The 16,516-nt window shown below is 53.9% G+C and overlaps 6 protein-coding genes across 6 annotated transcripts; 5 read left to right on the top strand and 1 right to left on the bottom strand.

Annotated features, from left to right (window-relative positions):
* Nucleotides 1-267: 267 nt before the first annotated feature.
* Nucleotides 268-3,302, top strand: PG998_013559 (uncharacterized protein; the record flags this gene model as incomplete). Its single annotated transcript, XM_066880375.1, has 2 exons — nt 268-2,542; nt 2,614-3,302. 2 exons carry the CDS (start codon nt 268-270, stop codon nt 3,300-3,302), a joined length of 2,964 nt encoding a protein of 987 aa, XP_066724514.1.
* A 3,673-nt stretch (nt 3,303-6,975) lies between these two features.
* On the top strand, nt 6,976-8,744 carry PG998_013560 (uncharacterized protein; the record flags this gene model as incomplete). The annotated part of the gene is made up of 3 exons (XM_066880376.1): nt 6,976-7,800; nt 7,863-7,997; nt 8,067-8,744. The coding sequence occupies 3 exons, from the start codon at nt 6,976-6,978 to the stop codon at nt 8,742-8,744; spliced, it is 1,638 nt and encodes a 545-aa protein (XP_066724515.1).
* An 891-nt stretch (nt 8,745-9,635) lies between these two features.
* PG998_013561 (uncharacterized protein) lies at nt 9,636-11,440 on the bottom strand (the record flags this gene model as incomplete). Its single annotated transcript, XM_066880377.1, has 2 exons — nt 9,636-11,189; nt 11,279-11,440. The coding sequence occupies 2 exons, from the start codon at nt 11,438-11,440 to the stop codon at nt 9,636-9,638; spliced, it is 1,716 nt and encodes a 571-aa protein (XP_066724516.1).
* A 471-nt stretch (nt 11,441-11,911) lies between these two features.
* On the top strand, nt 11,912-12,559 carry PG998_013562 (uncharacterized protein; the record flags this gene model as incomplete). Its single annotated transcript, XM_066880378.1, has 1 exon — nt 11,912-12,559. The coding sequence occupies one exon, from the start codon at nt 11,912-11,914 to the stop codon at nt 12,557-12,559; it is 648 nt and encodes a 215-aa protein (XP_066724517.1).
* A 1,335-nt stretch (nt 12,560-13,894) lies between these two features.
* PG998_013563 (uncharacterized protein) lies at nt 13,895-14,104 on the top strand (the record flags this gene model as incomplete). Its single annotated transcript, XM_066880379.1, has 1 exon — nt 13,895-14,104. The coding sequence occupies one exon, from the start codon at nt 13,895-13,897 to the stop codon at nt 14,102-14,104; it is 210 nt and encodes a 69-aa protein (XP_066724518.1).
* A 58-nt stretch (nt 14,105-14,162) lies between these two features.
* PG998_013564 (uncharacterized protein) lies at nt 14,163-15,926 on the top strand (the record flags this gene model as incomplete). Its single annotated transcript, XM_066880380.1, has 5 exons — nt 14,163-14,373; nt 14,428-14,456; nt 14,523-14,658; nt 14,715-14,788; nt 14,853-15,926. 5 exons carry the CDS (start codon nt 14,163-14,165, stop codon nt 15,924-15,926), a joined length of 1,524 nt encoding a protein of 507 aa, XP_066724519.1.
* Nucleotides 15,927-16,516: the final 590 nt, after the last annotated feature.

Consider the following 16,516-nt stretch of genomic DNA (forward strand, 5'->3'; position numbering starts at 1 on the left):
TCTTCTGCCTACTAGTACTACTAGTACCCTAATAAGATGAAACGGGAAAGATGTACGGGGCTCGCAGCTTGCCGAGATCTCCATCTTACCTTCCAACAATAACCCAGCCACTGGCCCGGCTGTCTAGCCAATCCTTCGTAGACTGGGGACCGATGGCAGCTCTCGTTCTGTTAAAACCAGTGTTGGCCGTGGCATCCCGTCGTCAGATTTCGCCATGACTTTCGACATTCTATTCCCAAAGACATCTTTCATCTCCCAGATTCAGTCATGTCGGCGTCGAGCTTGGTGGGCGTAGGAGATCTACCCCAGGACCCTTACTTCCCCCAGTTCCCACCTACAGGCCCAACTTTCCTTGACACAGAGGCATGTCTCTGTGCCCTGAGGCGTCCGGAACAGACACGTTCACAAGGCGTGGCGTGGCAATGCATCGGCAACCAGACACAGGGGGTTTACAAAGTGACGACTGGAAAATGGTTCGCCCCTCTGCACGACGGGACGGAGACGGGGGGCAAGGTTTACGACGCATCTAATGGCCCCAACACGGACAAGGCGCTGAGATGGGATGGAGATAAGAAGTCTTTCTCTCCGGCAGACGAGACTCTCAGTGTATACGACAAGGCTTGCACCGGCCAGAACCAGACCACCTTCTCTACCTCGTTCTACCGAGCCGCCGAGCAGCAAAGGAAGAAAGAAACCATGGTCGACGCGGCACCTTGCTGGCGGGAAGGGGCCGTCCCCATACAGATACAAACGGTGGAATCGTGGCAGAAGGACGGATGCAGCGAAGGCTTCCTATGCAGAAACAACACGGCGAACTCGTTGCCGCAGTTCTGTCCCGCCCTCACCATCTGCCAACAGTCGAGATTGGCGGGAGACCCTTGCGCGGTTGATGGCATTACCGTCGGAATGGGGCCCTTTGAGCCCGTCGTTTGCCCCAAAGGTTATTACTGCCCCAAAGGTGGCAAGGAGATGACACGGTGCCCCGAGCGAAGCTATTGCCAACCCGGCGCTTCTGCCCCCACCCCATGCAGTGGCGGGAGTCGGTGCCCGGAAGGGTCCAGTTATGAAGTCTTCCTCATCCCTCTCGGAATACTCGTCATCATCGATGCCCTGATCATAATAGGCGTTATCCTCATGGCCCTTCGCGCACGGAGCCGCAAATGGAAAAGCAACGCAGGCGCAGGCATTTTGAAAAAGTCAATGACGAGGGCCATGACACGCTATCGGCCGTTATCGGACGAGCGAGACCAGGAGTCTCTTCCCATGGACGCAACTTATCACCCTCGAGACGGCACGTGGAACGGCTTCCAGGACGTCATACATATGGCAGAACTGCAGGGGAAGCCCATTGAGGATATGCAGGACGAATTACCAGTCCAGCTGCGAGGATTCGTGGAATCAATGAGGAAGGCCACGGACGCCTCGAGGCTCGGCCTTTCCTTCTCATACTCCGGCCTACAATTCCATCCACGGTCGGCACCGAAGCCGATTCTACAGGATGTCACGGGCTCCATCGAGCGCGGCACGCTCACGGCTGTCATGGGCGGGTCGGGTGCCGGTAAGTCGACATTTGTGCGCCTCCTTATGGGCAAAATCACCAATACAGGCGGCGCGGTCATGGTCAACAACAGCCCAGGCAAGATCAAGCGCTATAAGAAACTCATCGGCTACGTACCACAGGACGACATCGTCCTACCCGAACTGACCGTCTACGAGAATATTCTGCACTCGGCCCAAATCCGGCTGCCACGCACCTGGACCGCCGCCGAGATCGAAAACCATGTCAACTCTGTCATCGAATGCCTCGAGCTCTCGCACGTACGAAATTCCCTCGTGGGAAGCGTCGGAAAGCCCGTCATCAGCGGCGGTCAGCGCAAGCGTGTGAGTATTGGCATGGAGCTGGCGGCGGCGCCCATGTCCATCTTCCTCGACGAGCCCACAAGCGGCCTGGACGCCACATCTGCCGTCTCCATGATGCGGACGCTGCAGGCCATCGCCCGTCTTGGTTTGTCCATCATCGTCATCATCCACCAGCCTCGCATGGAGATCTTCGAGATGCTCGACAGTCTGATCCTGCTTGGCAACGGCCAGCTCCTGTACGAGGGCTCCGAAAAAGGGGCTCAGCCCTATTTCGAGAACCTGGGCTTCCACTTCCCTGAGCACGGCAACGCGGGCGACGTGGTGACTGACATCATCACGGGCAATGGCCGTATCTACAAGAAGAGCGGCGACGTGTCCAAAGAGGCCCTTATAGCGCAATGGTCCAGCGCCTCCCGCAACAAGGACAGTGCCGAGGGGAAGCATCCTCGCAACAAGTATGGCTCGGTCCTCTCTCTGGCCACCTCGGACAACACGGCTATTCAACAAGCTCTCAAGAAGCGCGGCGCCCCTCACATAAAGCAGATATGGCTCTGCTTCCGCCGCGCGATGCTCCAACAGTATCGGATGAAGTCCGCGTTCTTCTTCGAGATTGGTCTTTCGTCGGTGGCAGGCTTCTTGATCGGGTTGGCGGAGAACGGTAAAAAGGGAATTATGTTCAAAGGTGAGCAAAGCGAAGGAAGGGTGTGTTTTCTTGGTAATTTCCAGCCACTAACGGTATGTGTGCCATTACAGGTTTTTACAAAGAGCCCTACGACGTCCTCTCAGTGGCGGCCGACTTCAAATCCGTCCCCGAGTTTGCCCTCCTGACCGCTATCGCCATCGGCCTTTCAGCCGCCTCGCCGGCCGTCCGCGTCTTCTCCGAGGAGACCCTCCTGTACCGCCGTGAGGCAGAGGCGGGACACTCGCGCTTAGCCTACTTCCTCGCCAAGGTGGCTGCCGTCATTCCGCGCATGGTGTTGGCCTGCCTGCACCTCACCACGTTCTTGATCCTACTCGCCGTGCCTGGGGGTCTGTCCTATGGCATCGCCTTCATTGCCAACCTCGTCTACTTCTGGGCTATATACGGCCTGGCCGCGTGCATATCCATGGTGGCGCGGCGCGAAGACGCCCCCCTCTTTGCTACCATTTTGAGTTTGGTTGTCGGCATTCTTAGCGGCGCCGCACCCAGCCTCGCTCAGGTCCGCGACTGGGGCATCGAGGGTCTCTGGCGTGCAAGCCCAGGCACCTGGTTTGCCGAGCTTTACTTTGGGCAGATGGTTCACCCCTTCTCCTACCTGTACCAGACAGACCTCGCCGCACAGGCAACCGGCTTCCACCTCGACCGTCTTTGGCTCAATGTGTTGATCATGTTCTGCATCGGATTGCTGTACCGCATCATTGCGTATGCGGGCATGTTGGTGGGACATCGATTACGGGTATGAGAGGAGGAATCATGACGACATGATGGGCTAGGCGACTTTGCATAGCCATAGAATAATTATTGACTTACCTAGACATGGAAATACCAAGATATCACAAATCACCACGCGCAGGGGTACGAACTCATGAAGAGATGAAGCAATGTATGACAGAGCACCTCATACCGACAGGGCATTACATGAACAGGTCACCAAACTATACACCACGAAACATCACGACTACGAAGGCACTGCAGACAATTGCTTGTTCCAACCATGAAGAAACCAACAAGGAACATAATACGATACATTAGCATCATATCCCAAGGGGCAATAACATCATGGAGCACATGAGAGAAATAAATGTTTCCCTTCCACAGAAGCTCGACTCCACGATGAAGCAAGCTGCGCAAGTAGAGGGTACTGATTTGATCTTCCATATGATAGACAGACAGCCCACGTGGAGAGTGAACCGTTCGTCAGTCAATAGGATCCTACGACATACTAGTTTATAGTCTAATTGCGGACTACCGACAGTTTTCGCGTCATGGGACTTGGACGACCTACAGTTTAACGTCATGAGGCACGGACCGACTACAGTTTAACGTCTTTGACATGGACCGTCTACAGTTTAACGTCTTTGGCATGGACCGTCTACAGTTTAACGTCGTTGGCATGGACGACTGACAGTTTGACATCATGGAGCTTGGATGGTCTAGTTTAACGTCTTTGACATGGACCGACTACAGTTTAACGTCTTTGGCATGGACCGTCTACAGTTTAACGTCGTTGGCATGGACGACTGACAGTTTGACATCATGGAGCTTGGATGGTCTAGTTTAACGTCTTTGACATGGACCGACTACAGTTTAACGTCTTTGACATGGACCGTCTACAGTTTAACGTCGTTGGCATGGACGACTGACAGTTTAACATCATGGAGCTTGGATGGTCTAGTTTAACGTCTTTGGACGTGGACGGCCAGGTTTAACGTCTTTGACATGGACGGCCAGGTTTTTCGTCTCCGACGTGGACGGCCAGGTTTAACGTCTTTGACATGGACGGCCCGAGTTTTACGTCTTGAGCAAGGACGGCTAACAGTTTCAGACCATGGGACTTGGGTCCCCCTTGCAGTTTAGAGCCATGAGGGAGATTGGGCTGTCGACAGTTTAAAGCCATGAACCTGGGCCCCCATGCAGTTTAGAGTCATGCGGGTTGGACGGTGTGAGTGTATCTAGTTTGCAGTCATTGCGGACCTGCTTCCAGTTTCAAGTCGTGGCGCATGGACCGGATGGCTTTTATCCTCGTACCCAGGAGTCGGATGCATTTTCTTCTCTTGCCCAGGAGAAAAGAAGAGAAAAGAATGTGAAGAATGGATGGTTAGGAGAGAGAAGAATGAAAAAGGATTAGGAGAAAGGGCCTCTACTTGTACATTTCCAGAGGGCTGCTGCCTTGTTTACTGATTGTGCTCTACTGATTGTGATTTATTTTGAAATCATACCAGAACTGCGGGTCACAATTGGAATTTTGCAGGTTGAAAAGTATGTTGAAACCTCAGTGATTCACACGTGTGGTAAAGGCATCGAAAGGGTAAGGCACCCGCAAGTTCAAAAACATCGGTGTAGGAGACTCTGACCAGATTGTGGTTAAGTATGAACCATGCCTAACAGCGGCCTCACAATAACAACAAGACCACAGGTTCTTCATGGTCCAAGAGTAGAATAATTGTAACCAAGAGGAAAGGGAAATGAATGGGAATGATTCAAAATCTTATTTCTGTATTATGATTGTATGTTTTGATCTTGGCCAACTACGTGCTTCAGGCTACTTGAGAATACCAACTGGAATGACGCGTAATGTCTTAATGGGCATAGGCAAGCCAAGGGTGACCATCTTGGTAATTCCTGGGCTGGTTAAAGTTTTGTTTTACCAACGTATAGGAAAGTAAGGGAAGCAGTGCCTGGCCAGTCCGGTCAACACAAGATCGAGAAATTTCTATTTGCATAGCAAGTGATCTGATTTTCACAATGGCAGTTCCGCTCAAGACAAGCAGGCAACAATGTTGAAAACTCACGTAAGGTGTGAGCCACAGAATTTGTAAACGTTCGAGCATATACAAATAAAACAAAGCCTCGACCTCGACAAGTGAATCGCAATAGATTTGACGAGATCAGTATTATACTTTTAAACATACGTTCTGACTCAATCCTGATACCCGGGCCGATACAATGATACGGATAACCTCGCCAATAGGCTTTGATCTCAACGTGGTTCAATGGCTTGAGTTTCTACTCTCCAGCTTGCAACCCGTCGTGGCTGAGTTATGAGGCACACCTTTTGTGTTGTTGGGCTGATCAGATATGGATCTAGCGCAGAAGGACGTTGAGTAATACGTGTATGAGCGGCAGCGGCAGCGGCAGCGGCAGCAGGAGAAGACGAAAGAAAGGCGAGCAGGACAGGCGAGCAGTCTGTCCGCTATTGTGGGCATTTTCTGCGAAGCCGGCGGACTGTTTTGGGATACGCTTCGGGATTGCCTGTAAGGCCCGGGCCGGAGTGGAGGTGGCAGAGGGTTGAGGCCGGTGATACGTCGTGCTAGGTGGCCCGTTAACCTCGCATACTCGTGGATCCTTGGCAGGATCACCGGGGGCAACATCCGAGCCTTTCGCCGAGAACGGCGCAGACAACCGCGCATGGAAGATAAAAGCATAAACATGCGGGGGTGTTTGCTCCCTTGCACGGCTACCCACTGTCGTATCCATGGCAGCTTGGCCCATGCATGGACTGGGCAGAAGACTGCAGACTGGAACTGTTCACACATCGGTTAGTCATAGGTATTCAGTGCTGGAGAAGGTGGTGGATGCGTGCGGCTGGCTGGCTGCAATTGATATGGACATCCAAAAAGCAAAGGTTGCATATTGCAAGCAGTTGTGTTTGGAGGGGCCAGACGAGGGGTGAGCGGAGCCTGCTCCTTGGTCCTGCAGGCCTATGAGACTATTGTTACTGTAAATAGACCCATCCAGTAGTGGCATGACGGCATGTCCCGTTCGCTAGATTGATTCGGCCCAAACAGTCTCTGCGATCGTCTGATCTGATTCGTATCCCTTGCTCCCCGGGGGCCGGGCAGCCGGGGCCTGGCTGAGAGTTTACTTGGTGACACACGCAGAATCAGCTGTCAGCTTCGTTCTCAGTACCAATCTTGTTCAAGATTGAGGCTCGCTTAGGCATGTCCCAGCAGACACCCGGATCTGAACCCTTATCAATGTGAACTGGACCTACAGTAGCGGACATTGCCATGCATGATGTCTGAAAATATCGTTTGGGGCGAGCAGGAAATTGGTGGCAGGGAAAGACTGGACAAGGAAGCACTAACTAGCTAGTTCGGCATTTTGGCTTGCCCACCTTGTCGAACCAAGTGCCGTGGCAGTAAGTATTAAGGCTGGGGAACACCCCGAGCCGGTAGAGAAACGGCGTATAGCCTTTTGACCCTTCTCAATCGACTTTTTCGTTCGTATAATTGACCAACAGTCGGAGTCTGTCCCTTCTCGAACCAGTTGATTGAGGGGATCGGATCCTGCCCAGTTTCGAATTGGGACGACACACGTTTTGTCGAGACGCTGTAGCGCCCGTTTTTTTTTTGCGGGAACACACCTACCACCTTTACGTCCCCTAACGCCACGTTAGTTGGAAGGCAGTCAAGATGGCTAGCGGCGGCGGCGGCAACTTTGAGTTCATCGTCACAGACCAGAACAATCGCGGCATCGATGAAAAGGCACGGGACAAGATCCGGAAGAAGGCCATGAAGGCCACGGCCGCGGCTCGCAAGGGCTCGGCCAGCTGGGGCAAGCAGAATCTTCGCCAAGTGCCCATCTTTGTGCAACCCTCCACACCGGCATCTACTAGTGCTGGTCCAGCTACAGCGACAGCTACAGCGACAGCTACAGCTACCCCGCAGGGCCCACGTGCACAGGTCAAGTCGGAACCGGTTGACAGCGACACAGTCCAGGGCGAATTGCCAACAACATCAGCACCAGCAGCATCATCGTCGTCATCGTCGTCGACGACTCGTCCTTCCAAAAATGCCACTTCCAACTCCCTACAGCGCCGGTCCCGCCAAAACAGGCCCCCGAGGCCAATGCCGCCGATGGGCCTCGAGACGGTGACAGCCAAGACGGGATTGAACATCCTCGATCTTTCGGCCTTGACCATGGTCCAAGTGGGCCAGACCGCATCGGCCATCTTTGAACTCCAAACAAACGAGCTGAGGGGTCTCGTTAGTCGCCGTCGCCGATCCTACCTCTCCTTTGTGCCCATCAAGTACGGGCACAGTCCTTACCTAGACGAGGCTGTACGGTGCCTGGCTATGCGCGCCCGGCGCGTCCTGGTTCCATCAGCGAGGCCACCCGAAACGCGCGAGATATTGCAGTACGGACGAGCTTTGCAGAGCCTACAAGATGCTGTGAACGGCCAGAACTGGTATGATGCAGATGTGCTGTGCACTGTGGAGCTTCTCAGCTTGTACGAGGTTAGTGCCGCCATGATGCGCTCCGTCCCTTAGCCTACGAACGCAGACTGACTGGTTCAAAGTTGTTGGAGACACAACGCTCCCATGCTTGGGAGCGGCATATTGCTGGTGCTGCCCGCCTGATTCAGATGCGAGGCCCTATGCGCTTCCTGTCAGCATACGAGATGTCGTTATTATTTAGTTTGATGGGTCCCTTGGTAAGACACCCTGATCAGGTCCTGTTGGAGTTTGATGTGCCTCCGTATGCATGCTTACCTTCACTACAGGTGTTCGAGAGCTGTCGTTTGAATCAAGCATGTTTCCTAGACGAAGACCCATGGCAGCGCTTGCTCAAGTACGTGATCTCCCCCGACGAGATTCTGTCAGCTCGGAGCTACATTGCCATCTCCTCATGGGTCATCTTCATCAAATTCCCACGACACCTCCGTGACGTCACCAACTTGATGTATGGCGATACCCAAGATGACCAAACCGTGCTTTACGAGCGTATCTTGGCGTTCAGGGCCGAATTACATCAATGGCGCAAGGAGTTTGACGCGATCGTTGCTGCGTCCGGCAACATACGGAACGTGACTATGTTCGACACGGACGTGAGGTCCGAGCTACTTGGCGCCAACTTGGAGCTGCTATCGACGGCAAACCGTCTGCTGACCTGTCTATCGGGGGAGAATCTTGAAGATTATGAACGCCAGGCCGTAGATTGCGCACGCGAACAGCGGCAACTTTCCGTCGACAACATGCGCGTCAATCCATGGGCGGGCTTCTACCTTCGACAGATCACCAACTTCGGAGAAGCCACGCTAACAACCAACAAGCTCTGGCTGAATAACCCCAACCGTCCAGGCTCGCTGGTGGATAGGGGTAAATTCCGGATCTGGCGTGACTTGTTGTTTCAGAACTCGCGACGTGTGCTTACACCCGACTCTGATGGGGAGCTCGTGTGAGTGTTTCTTAGCCAGAGTTCAGATCCTCGCGAGATTGTTTGATGGTTCACCGAGATCTCCCAAGCAATAACCTAGGATAACAGTTAGTAGAGCTTGTATTCCTTCTTGTATATGGTTTGATGGGTCGAGGGTATTTTTATAAAATTAACTGAAAAATGTGAACTACGGTATCGAATATTGCCCACCAAAGTCCCCAACCTACAACATAGTGTACTCAGTTCAGCCATATCCATCCAAGTAAAGTTTTCCTGTTACGGGCCCAGCCCGCATCAATAAATAAATGTAGCTACCTGGTACGTTGTATATGGGCAACAAGAAGTTTCAGACTGAAGTAAGCTCCCCACTGGGCTTGTAACACATCGATTTATATTTGTGCCATCAAGGATGCTTAACGCATACGTGGTTCCGCAGCAACCTCTTCATACCTGCCTACATTACAGCCATCCGTCGAGGTCCACACATTCTCACTTGACATCAACCCAACACTATCATGCCAAACTCTTACCGACCCTGATCGACATAACAAACTCGAACGTCCAGCTTTTGGGTCAGCCCTCAACATGACTCGCATAACGGCATCGCAACCTCTCAAAACGCTGCGTTCCCGTGTTGCAAGAAAAGTAGCTCAAACAGGCCCGAACCTGCCCGTCTTGGAGATTCCATCGAATGACTCGAATCAATGGACGGCAATACGAAAACTCTCGAGCGATGTGAGTATTGACTGGACTTTGGAATCAGCTTCCAAATTTCTTCCCTGTCTTGCCCAAGCGTTTTACGGCTTTCATTTTGATATTTGGTGGACCTAATTCATATACGTGATATTCTAACAAGCAACTGACAAAGCAACCAAACACAGATATACTTCTACAGACTTCCGCCGTTTTCTCTTTGTTAAAGCACTTCGTTCGTACTGGCAGCTTTCGATTTCCTACGATCGTTCATATTATCGATACCGGTCCTCGTCTCGATATGGTCTTTGCTCATGTACCTCTGCTTGACAAAAGCCGATGCAAGTACACCCACTGCCGCAATACATGTATACACGATGAACATATTACGAATGCTCCAGGAGAAAGCATTGATAACAGTCTGACGCTGCGCCGGGTCCGTCAGGGTCTGGGGCATATGGACGTGCGCTGAAGCCTCATATCCCGACAGCGCTTGCAGCTGCGCTTCGTCAAGTCCGCTGTCCGCCAGTCGTGTCCTCCAAGACGCCATGCTGTTCTGGAACACAACGCCGCCGATCACCGTCGACAAGCACATACCCAGGTTGCGGAGAAAGCCTAGGGTGGCCGTGGCGCTCGCCGTGTCGGCTTGTGAGACGCTGCTTTGGAGAGCCATCAGAGGCGTATGAAACAAAGAAGACATGCCCAGACCATGGACTATTTGGAATCCAACGATAGCTGCCAGAGGAGTGTCGGCGTCATATGCAATATATAAGCCGGTACCCAAGGTCAACAATGCCGTCCCTCCCCAGATCAACTCCCGGTACCGACCGACTTTGAACATGTAGGCGCTACTCAGGATGTCTACTACCACGCAAGTGATGATCAGGGGCAGAATCAGGGATCCGCTCTGAAAGGGCGTAGCTTGTTTGACAGCCTGGAAATATAGGGGTAGGTAGTATTCAGCTCCGAAAGAAGAGATGCTGTGAGTAAAAGCAATGATGACGGTGGCGATGTTCGAGCGGTCGCGAAACATTTCTAGATGGATGAGAGGGAACCTCGCGAAGCGCTTCTCCGTATAGAGGAATATGGGAACCATGCAAGCCCCAACTACAAGCATGGAGATGATGACAGGACTGCTCCAAGAGTATACGATACCACCCAGGTCGAGCCCCAGGAGAAGAAGCAGCGTCGCCGCCAACATCGAGACGATCCCAAACCAGTCCACTGCGCGGAGTCCGTCGGCCAATGCCGTGCGAGGGTTGTGCACATCAAGAAATACAACCATGACGACGAAGGTGATGGCGCATACAGGCAGGCTGAGCCAGAAGCACCAGCGCCAGCTTGTATACTGTGATAGCGCACCGCCAATAACAGGGCCAGTGGTGCCCGCCACGACCCAGACAAGGCCTAGGGCACTGAGGCTCAGAGCACGGTGCCGCACGCTGAATAGGTCGGATATGGTGATGGTGACGAGCTGCATGAGCCCGCCTGCTGCGACGCCCTGGAGGGCCCGGCCTGCCAGCAGCATGGTCATGTTGATGCTGGCGGCGATGATGGCTGTGGCGGTGGCAAAAAAGGCGATGGCTGTCAGCATGGCTGGCTTGCGTCCCCAGATGTCGCTACCACGAGCCCAGATAGGCCCGCATGCTGCATTGGCTAGTAGGTAGGCACCGCCGATCCATGTGTAGCCTGCGGCGCCGCCGGGGAGGTCGGCGGTAATGGAGGGGATGATGGTAGACACGATGGTTTGGTTCAAGGCCGCAACAAAGAGGTTGAGCTGGTAGATCAGAAGGAGTCAGCTATGGAGAGGCGAAACAGTGCGCAGTCTTGTGGGAAGGGGAGATGCAGGGTTCCAAAAGCACTCACGCAAAGAGCAGCGAAGGTAGTATAAGTGCGGAACGAAGAGCGGTCTCGTTCTTCATCTTCTGGAACACCAGGATGCTCGGTGTTGTCGATATTGTTGGGATGGACGTCCTCCATGGTTCCATAGCTTGCCGCGGCGGGCTTCGCCGAAGATGTCTCACTCATGATCTGTTGTTGAGATTCTCTTAGTTGTTCAATTGGGTCTGGGAGCACGAGACGGCCAGTACAATCCAGAAAGGACGAAAGATGCTCAGTATATATACTTTTGGACATCTGGTGAGACTCGGCTTGCCCCTTGAGCGCCCTGACGTTGACATGTTGACAGGGGAACTCTGATTGGCTGCAAGGGACAGCTCGGCTTGGCCCAGATGCAGTCTAGCCCCTTTCGACCTCGGCTTCAGCTCATCGTCTACCCAAAGGGGACTAGCCCTCGGCTTACCGCAAATGATTGGCTCTGATCCAATCTTCCGTCTCAAGTTGACACCGAGACTAGCCAGACAAGATCTCGGGATTTATTATGTGCTTCCCGTAGATGACGCCGCTAGTCTGTGGGAAAAGCTTGGCTCTACGACCGTCGATGAAAATTGGCCGGGCTCCACCACTGCTGAAACGAACATCCCACCTCCATGAGCCGAGATGACCACGATTGACACGACAACGGCTGGTAGCCCTCCCGAGAACTGGCCCGAAGACGTGCAGTATCTCACGGACCTGACATACTCTCCCGCCGTGACGCCCGACATGCGCAACGCCCTCGGCCGGCCCTCCACCACCGCCGAGTCCCTGGACCAAGTGCCCCGCGCCCTGGTCGCCGGCCCCAACAACGGAGACCGGGTCTGCATACGCACCATCACCGCACCGGAGCAGCACCCGGCGCTCGGACAGCGCGGCCTCTTCGCCGCGGCCGACCTGGCCCCCTCGTCCTTCCTGTGTCTCTACGTCGGCCGGGTGCACACGGACAGCCGCGACGACACGGACGTGCGCAGCCACTACGACTTGAGCTTCCACCAGTTCGACAAGGAGGATGCTGGCACCGGGGGCGGCGGGCTCAGCATCGACGCGACCCATTGCGGCAACGAGGCCCGCATGACCAACGACTTCCACGGCATTGCCGACAGGCCTAACGCCGAGTTCCGCGACTGTCTGGTGCAGGTCCCGTCCGCGCGGCGCCGCGAGGGCTGGAAGTGGGAGCGGAGGGTCGGCATCTTCGTCTGCCCGGCTGGGCTGGCCAAGGGGGCCGGCGGTCTGCTGCTGCCGAGGCTGGCGGCGGTGGCGGCGGAATAATAGCCGGCGGGGAGATTTTGGTCAACTACGGCAGGGAGTACTGGGATAGCCGGAACATGTCGGTACACAAAACGAAGGCAAGCGGTGCTGGTTGAGTCCAGAAGGTACGCTTTGCCCCGTTTTGGCAAATTGTTCGTTCTTTGTACACACTGTCTTTCTGGTTGGAACGGTGAGAGCCCGCAGCCGAACTTTCAACATCAGTTTTGAGGACGGGGGCTAGTCGGCGGTCTTTCCAACAGGAGCATGGCAAAAAGACAAAACAAAAACATACAACACCGAGGATTCCCAGGTCGTCACCGACCCTAGTACTAATTCGGCTCTCTGCTGCTTATATATGGGAGAGCGGACGGGATCCCTAGTATTCAGCAGGATGTGGTCGTATGTGGAGGAACTACCTGATATGAAGAGTTATATTCGACTGACGCTGGACAACTTACTGCGCTTACCGCCTCACGGGGTTTGCGTCACTCCGTTTGGAAGTTTATATCATGAAGTCCAACAGGCCGTCGAGGTGGACACTAATCACGGACACAATATCACCATCGATTCGACCATACACAAAGGCTGGAGGCTGGGGCCAACGTTGGGCTCAATTTACTTCTGTCTCCCTCCCTGCGTGAACCATACCAACGCGGTAATGTTAACTTTCACGGACGTATTTTGATGGTTGTCGTTGGTTGAACTACACTATCCAGCTATTCCTGCAGTCGGCAATAGTTCCCCTCTGCTTCGCAATGGCGACATTTATCAGGCATCCAAGCATCCTCCTCCTGTCAATTGGGCATCCCCATGCAGAGGACCGACATGACAGATAACAGCATGTGACGTTGGTATGAAACATGATAGACTGTTCTTTGCCGTCGGTATTGCAGCCAAGCTTCCAGTCTTATACTGTATAGGGACTAGTCGGGAGCTTGGCATTGAGTCGGCGATCAAACCGTTTCATTGGGTGGCGTGCACACCATCTTCCCCAAATACACGGAAAAGAACGGTCTAGAATGGCGATGAAGATGGCTTTGATTGGCGCCCAGTGGTAGTGTCAGTCTACGCCCGTATCGTGTGCGACATTGTGGGCTGTGTAGCGAGTTCGGTTGGTGATACGCATGTGATGCAGACATGTGGGCTGCAGTAGACTGCTGGCACGCCCGGGCGAGCTGCGACCTCATGACCACTTCGCGGTGATCGGCAAGAGCTTGGTAGTGCAACCTGCCGATTGAAGTATGGGGACGTTCGGATGGTCTGATGGGATTGGCTGTTTGCCGTGGTGGCATGCACGTTGGGCATTCCGTCCCTTCAACCATCGGACGATGGCACTGTAGATCCACTCCGACCACGATGTGTCTGCAGCCCGCGAACCCGCATATGGTCGTCGATTGTGAGCAGAACGCCAACGCCCTGGGACCCGAGTATTATCGCAGTTACAGCATGCAGAGTAGCCGCGCCTGCCGTGCTGGGCGCCAAGGCTTCTGTCAGCACCCCTTCCCCGTTGCTCCTGGGATGGACGGCCGTTTGCCACGGAAGGAATTGCCGCCGAACACTATATAGCGACCAAGTGTCTCGTCCTTGTTTCCTGGCAACTCCCGGAGCGACACCGATACACACCATGATTCTCAACATCGTCTGGCTATGGGCCACCATTGCCGCTCCCATAGTTCTGTTTCTAGGCAGGATTGTGTACAATGTGTTCTTCCACCCCTTGCGGAACTTCCCGGGGCCTCGCATGGCCGGGGCCACGGGGCTCTGGAGAGCGTATAAAGAGGTTGTGCTGCAGCAGAATGTAGCTCAAGAACTACTCGGCCTGCATAAACAATATGGTAAGATGGGTGTCCAAGCGCCGCACGTACCTGATTGGTAACACGTCGAGGCAGGTGACGTTATCCGGGTGTCGCCAAACGAAGTAAGTCGTGCCTGGCAGCAAGAAGTCTGTGTTGATTGCTTATGTAGCTAACACGTGAGACCGCAGCTGCATTTCGGAAAACCATCGGCCTTCCACGAGATCTACAACAACACCAAGCGATGGGATAAGGATGATGAGCTGTACAACGTGACCGGCTTCAAGTCTGGGTCTTTCGTCTATCGAAAGTATGCCCAGGCCAAAGGTGTGGCTCTTTTTGACCCCTTTTCCCAGATACTAGCTAAAACGTCAGTGTGAAAGAACGAAGAGAGGTACTCATGCCCATGTTCTCCAAGAAGGCCATCCAGAACATCGAGGGTTTAGTATGGCAGAATGTGAGTGCCTACCAACCCTTCCATACTCATCCACCGCCCCTATCCTGGCTGACTGCAAATACAGGCCGCCAAGCTCGCATCTGCTATCACCAAGATGAACTCGGCGCAACAGTCCATCGACCTTCTCTACGCGTTTCGTTCTTTCACGCTAGACACCATAATGTCTTTTACCTTTGGCAATAATATCGGGGCCCTAGACGCGCCCCTTTTCAGAGACCCCCTGATCCTTGGCATGGACGCCACACTGCCTGCTCTCCCCACGCTCAAGAACTTCAGCTGGATCCGAAGGTTGACCTACGCCTTCCCACCGACCCTCGTCATGCAGCTTCTGCCTAACGCAGACGTGATCGCACCGAGGGTGTACCAAGTCCGGGACATCATCCACCGCCAACTCCAGGCAGTCCTAAACTCGCCAGGCAAGCTGGAGGACGCGCCGCACCAGACCATCTTCCATCGCATGCTCGACGCCAAGGCGTGGCGGACGAAGGTGCTCCCCGATCTCACCGAGTTGCACGACGAGGGCTTCACTCTCGTTTTTGCAGGCTCCAACACCGTCGCCGACACCCTGATCATGGGCCACTGGCACCTCCTGCGGAAACCCGAGCTGCTGAAAGCCCTGCGGGAGGAGCTGCTCAGCGTCTGGCCGTTTCTGGCCACGCGGCCCAACCTCGCGGATCTGGAGTCCCTCCCCCTGCTAGCCGCCACCATCAAAGAGTCCCTCCGCTTCATCCCCTCGGGCGTCTCGCTCACGCGGGTGGTGCCGGCCCAAGGCGCCGAGATCTGCGGCCGGCACATTCCGGCCGGCGCCGCGGTGGGCATGGGGATCCTGCACGTGCACCAGTCGGAGGAGATCTTCGAGGACGCACTGAACTTCAAACCGGCGCGGTGGCTGCCCGGCGAGCACAAGAAAGGCGACAACCTGGAGCATTGGCTTGTGCCCTTCAGCCGGGGACCGCGTGCGTGCTTCGGCGTGAACCTGTCCATGTGCGAGCTGTACATCGCCTACGCCACCATGTTGCGCCACTTTGACATGAGTCTTGACGGGACCACGGTCGAGGACATGCAATGGAGGGAGTGCATTGCCGCCGCCTACCCCAGAAGGCATCTGCATGCGTGGTGTCAGCCACTTGAGGCCTGACGATTGGACTGGATTCTGTAGCATTGTAGTTACATTGACAGGATGGATTATCCCCATGTTTAATACGTTATTCTCGAGCTGCGATTGGCCCGCAGCCGGTCAATCTTCATAGCAAATAAGATAATTGCTTTCACACTTTGGACTCGGTGCCGACTGCTTTTACTCCCATTCGATTCGATCAGCTAGTCCCTGCCTGGTAGATATGAAGTAGATCAGGCTGAAGGATCGTCGCTGTTGACAGCAAGTTAAGGTCCTCAAATCGGGATAATTATAGAACCACTGGCACTTTCATGCTATTTCTTTCGAATAGATGATTGCCATAGGATGCCGAGCAGACCTCCGTTCTAACAGTGGTTCATGGCATAACGGTATTTGGTAAAAAACTTGCAAAGGGTTTGTGACTTAGCATCCATTGCTTCCTGAACAAAGAAAGCACAACGCACATAAAGAAAATCTTAACAACACAATCCTATGGTCAAGAGAACTGAATCTAGATAAATATCAATATCGATCTAACCAATAACGCGTATAACATAATCTACTCAAAACCCGATTATTATTAAGACACTAGTGTTGCAAGCCCTCCGATT

The sequence above is a fragment of the Apiospora kogelbergensis genome (assembly GCF_038363985.1).
Source record: "Apiospora kogelbergensis strain CBS 113332 chromosome Unknown utg000009l_segment0_segment0, whole genome shotgun sequence".
Classification (NCBI taxonomy): Eukaryota; Fungi; Ascomycota; class Sordariomycetes; order Amphisphaeriales; family Apiosporaceae; genus Apiospora; species Apiospora kogelbergensis.